This window comes from Sinocyclocheilus anshuiensis, unplaced genomic scaffold (assembly GCF_001515605.1).
Source record: "Sinocyclocheilus anshuiensis isolate Anshui unplaced genomic scaffold, SAMN03320099.WGS_v1.1 scaffold1143, whole genome shotgun sequence".
NCBI classification, from domain to species: domain Eukaryota; kingdom Metazoa; phylum Chordata; class Actinopteri; order Cypriniformes; family Cyprinidae; genus Sinocyclocheilus; species Sinocyclocheilus anshuiensis.
In genome coordinates, this window is record NW_015546123.1 from 1,304,102 (window position 1) to 1,308,678 (window position 4,577).

At 36.1% G+C, this 4,577-nt stretch overlaps 1 protein-coding gene across 4 annotated transcripts in view; it reads left to right on the forward strand.

The window, feature by feature from the left end:
- LOC107701019 (arf-GAP with SH3 domain, ANK repeat and PH domain-containing protein 1-like) overlaps positions 1 to 4,577 on the forward strand; it is a 48,957-nt gene that overhangs the window by 18,835 nt on the left and 25,545 nt on the right. For all 4 annotated transcript variants that reach the window (XM_016502919.1, XM_016502921.1, XM_016502920.1 and 1 more), the window contains exons 3-4: positions 2,470 to 2,615; positions 2,738 to 2,812. In XM_016502919.1, coding sequence (XP_016358405.1) covers positions 2,470 to 2,615; positions 2,738 to 2,812 — 221 coding nt within the window. The remainder of the gene's footprint in view (positions 1 to 2,469; positions 2,616 to 2,737; positions 2,813 to 4,577) is intronic.

The following is a 4,577-nucleotide window of genomic DNA, read 5'->3' on the forward strand; positions in this document are numbered from 1 at the left end:
TTATAAAGATATAAACAGTCAGAAATGAGAAACTATATTTTTTGGTTCATGAATGGTTTACACATCACCCTGAATGTGCACTTTTTAATGCTCTGAGATTCCCTCAGGTTGTTCCTCTGAGTCCAGAAACCTTCCCAGCTGGTCATTTATAGAAGGTGACAGTCCACTATTTCTGTGTACCAGATCTCTTAGCTCTGCTAAACAAGACAAATGTACCTTTTGCACACGTTGCCATTATATGAACGTAGATTCTGATTGCTATACTGATAGAACATGACTGGGTTAACATGTGGCAATTTAAAGTGATGTGATATGTACACCTTCCTCTTGTGAGCGGCAGTGCTTGATCGGATTGATTGGCTGACCTCTGTCTGACCTCAGTAATCCTTGGAGAGCACTCGTCCTCTAAACCTCTTCAGCAATGCAGAGACATCCCTATCATGATTCAGCCAATGGCAGCAGAATGTCTCTTTTTGGGTTTGTGAATGAAATCACACCAGCTCCAGCTGAATGCAGCCGCTCTTGACGCACATCACTCTGCTCACTGATGTCTTCCTGAAGTGTAGAGTGTCTCATGTTGTGCTATTAAGTGTAGAGCATTACTGTGGGCGGCAGACAGAGGATGTAAACCGGCTCCCGTTGTGTTATTGACTCTTTGCTGTGTGCGTTGCAGGTGGCCTCTGTGTCACGATCCTGTTTAATCAGATGTGACTGTATAGTAAGCATTCTAATCGGCTCCTGATGATTCATACCTGAGCTGTTGACACTTGGCATGAGGCTTTTATTCTCTGTTGAATTGCAGAGGTCTGCTCATGTCACTTTGCTTACAGTCTTGTTTAGATCTGTCTACAACCTTTTAATCCATCTGTGACATGCACGATCTGCTTATCTTCAGAAGTCTTGACAGTTAAATTAATTTATGTTTGCAATGATTACATTTTTTTTAATCTAATGGCTTATATTAGTATTACTATAAGTATTAGTGTTTAATGTATATAATTATGTAATTAATGTCTATTTAATGTAAAACTGTATGTAATTAATGAACGGTGCTATACAAATAATAAATATTATTAGTGGTAGAAATATGTATTGTCATTTATAATATTAATGTATGTAATTTATGGATAAATAAAAAATTAAATTACTATTAATAATAATAATTAGTATTAGTATTTGTTTAAGATTATATATAGCTCAAATGAAAATAATAATTTTAATTTTATAGCACGTTTCATACATAAAATGCAGCTCAAAGTTGCAAAGTGTTTCACTGATCAGAAAATAAAAACAGAAAAGGAAACATTTTACACAATAACACTTCCATTTGTGTTATTTCATAGTTTTGATGACTTCACTATTATTCTAAAATGTGGAAAATAGTCATATAAAATAGTATGTCTGTCCAATTTTTTTGAGTGGAAGAATGTGCATTTGGAAGAAATTTATAAGCTCCTAAGAATAAGACATCGATCGTAAGACACAAGATTGTAACAAAGACATAAACAGTCAGAAATTAGCTCAAATATCTACAGTGCCCTTCACTAATACTGGCACCCTTGGTAAACATGAGCATAGGTGGCTGTGAAAATAAATCTGCATCTTTTATCCTTTTGATCTTTCATTCAAAAAATTCACAAAATTCTAACTTATCATTGAAGTAAAACAATGGAAAGTGGGGGAAAATTTAATTATGAAATAAAATGTTTTTCTCTAGTTCACGTTGGCCACAATTATTGGCACCCAATCATTATTATACGAGTTTTCTCCTATAATGCCTGATGAGTTTGGAGAACACCTGACAAGAGATCAGAGACCATTCCTTCATGCAGAACCTCTCCAGATCCTTCAGATTCCCAGCTCCATGTTGGTCCTAGTTGATAAATGTACAGGGGAATTGAGGAATTCTCTTTATTTCCTTCACATTTTATGCTATTTAAATAGGTGTGTTTGACTTGAAGCGGTGTTGAGCAGACCGATTGCTGTATGACATCAATGTACCGTGAGAGCGATTAGAGAGCAGACGCTCCATAAGCTTTTGAACTGCTTTCATGGTACTTTGATGTCACCGATCGGTCAAGTCAAACACACCTTTTAACTTTGGAAATGGACACCATTTTGACATGACATGACTCAACCCACTAGGGTCATTTTTTAATTAGTCTTATGATTTTCATGTTAATCAATGTTATAAATTCTTAAAGTTGAAGTGTGTTCTTTTTCTTTCTATTTACTTACTCCTATTTCAGCTTAATATGCAGGCAGGTATCCATTCATAGGTTGATGCAACCTAAAAAATTTAAAATGTCTGCTGTGGGATTGATGGAGTGTTCAGGCAATGTGTTTGAAAACATTATTGAAGTCATTATTTTTGCAATTCCATTGGAGATTGGTGCATAAATTACACACTTAAATAAAGTATATTCCAATCCTATAATAATATGAATGGTTTGCTCTTATTCTCTACAGAGCATGTGCAGAATGAGGAGAATTATGGGCAGTCACTGGACAAGTTTGGCAGCAACTTCATCAGCAGCGATAACTCTGATCTTGGGACAGCCTACATCAAGTTCTCTGGCCTTATCAAGGAATTGGCCGCTCTCCTCAAGAACCTGGTGAGGGATAGTGGAGTTTTTATTTTGTTTTATTCTCTATTATTTTCTTAGTCTTTATTTTATTTTATTTGAACTTATTTTATTTCAAGATGTATGATCTCTCGACTGATTCTCCTCCTCAGCTCCAGAGTCTCAGCCACAATGTCATCTTCACCCTGGACTCTCTGCTCAAAGGAGATCTGAAGGGAGTGAAGGGGGTAAGATTTACATCCCTGTCTCTGGACTAAACTAATTGGAAAGGCCCCCTCTTAGGAACACCCTGATTTACTGCTACATACCTGCCTTAAATTAATCCCTTTGGACCAAAAAACGCACACTGTAAATCTGGTTGGAGTTAAATTACAGGGTTCTTCACGCCACTGTCCTCTATGAAGCACAGTGCTGAAAGAATGGCCACTGTTAATGCTAGTAAACAGTGTGGGAGCGTTTAAAGCCCTCTGACTCAGTCGGTTTGAAGTGTTTACTGGTTGACTGGGGTAAAGAGCTCAGGCGTCAGACTGACCACTCCTGTCAGCTGCTTGTTGATGTCTCAGGCTTGAAGGCAAACGTGTAGTGATTGTGAAAATTACTTACACTAAGTGTAGGGCTGCCTCACACTGAGCAGTTTTGGAAAGGCTGTCTGATTGTTTTCACTTTAGCATGACCCAGGCTGAGAGCCTCTGCAGCATCAGCTGAATTTCTGAGTGGAAGTGATGAGGCTTCACTTTTTTTGCTCAGTAGACGGAGGATACATACCTACCAGCCCCCATTCTTTCTCTCTCATTCTCTTATCTCGCTCATACTTTGTCTCTCTCTTTCTTTCACCCTCTTACTCAGCGGAAATGAAACCGTTCTCTAAAGCCCTTATTGACAGATGCAGAGGCAGTTGAAGGGTATAAGTGCAGTCCCTGGAGGACATTATCAGCTCTCTCTCTCAAATCTTTCCTGCACTGGAACAGATGCCTCATAAACCATTAAAAAGCACCTACACCAATGTTCCTTTATTTGTAACCAGGACTCACTCCAAAAGTGAGTATGAGGAAATGGAGACAAAACACAAAATTACTGCAGAACTCAATATAGTGGATATAGTGCTATACACACACACACACACGTTTATATGTGTGTGTGTGTGTGTGTGTATGTATATAGCAAATGTTTTATCTGTTTTCTTTTTACTTTTGTTAGAATAGTAAATAATATAATTTTTTTTAGGTCTGTCAAAATAATTAATCCAAAATAATTTGGATACACTCAAAATTAAAATCTGTCATTTTAAATGCAGATTATAATGTCCAGTACAGAAAAGTGGATATTTATTTTGAGATTTGCTACAATTATTATTATTAGTGTTATTAAATTATTATTTTATTATTATTTTTATTTATTTATATATTTTTATTTATAGATTAACTTTAAGTGAGCGTTATATGATGTATTGTTAAACACATAATGTTATAATATGGGATACAGAGAACGATTAAATGTCCAATTTTGGACAGTGTCAATGAATAATATAAATTAAAAAAAAATTTAAATTATAAAATAAAATAAAAATAACAAAATATTCTAATGATAACCAATATCAAGCAACCCTACTTTTTAATATATCACAGATATAATCTCAGACTTTGAATTTCAGGTCAGGTGACAAGGCTACTTTCACTTTGAAAAGACGTACTAGCTGAGAGAAGTTTCGTCAAAGCTGACTAAAAGTGATCGAGGATGGATAATTTCAACGAACTTGATGAACCTGTGATATCTTCTTCAGGGCGAAAAAGTATGGGATTACATCTCTGCCACAATTCTGCGCGGGAAATATCATATTTTGAGCGCACAAATGTGCGTTTTGCACACGCGCGAACTGAGTTTGTGGAGAAAATGTTTGTCTCGCAAAGAAGAAAGTATTTCGAAAATCAATTTTGCATTTAAAATAAGTTTTTGGATGTGTGCAGACCTTCTCTTTTGCGCGTGCAACGTTTC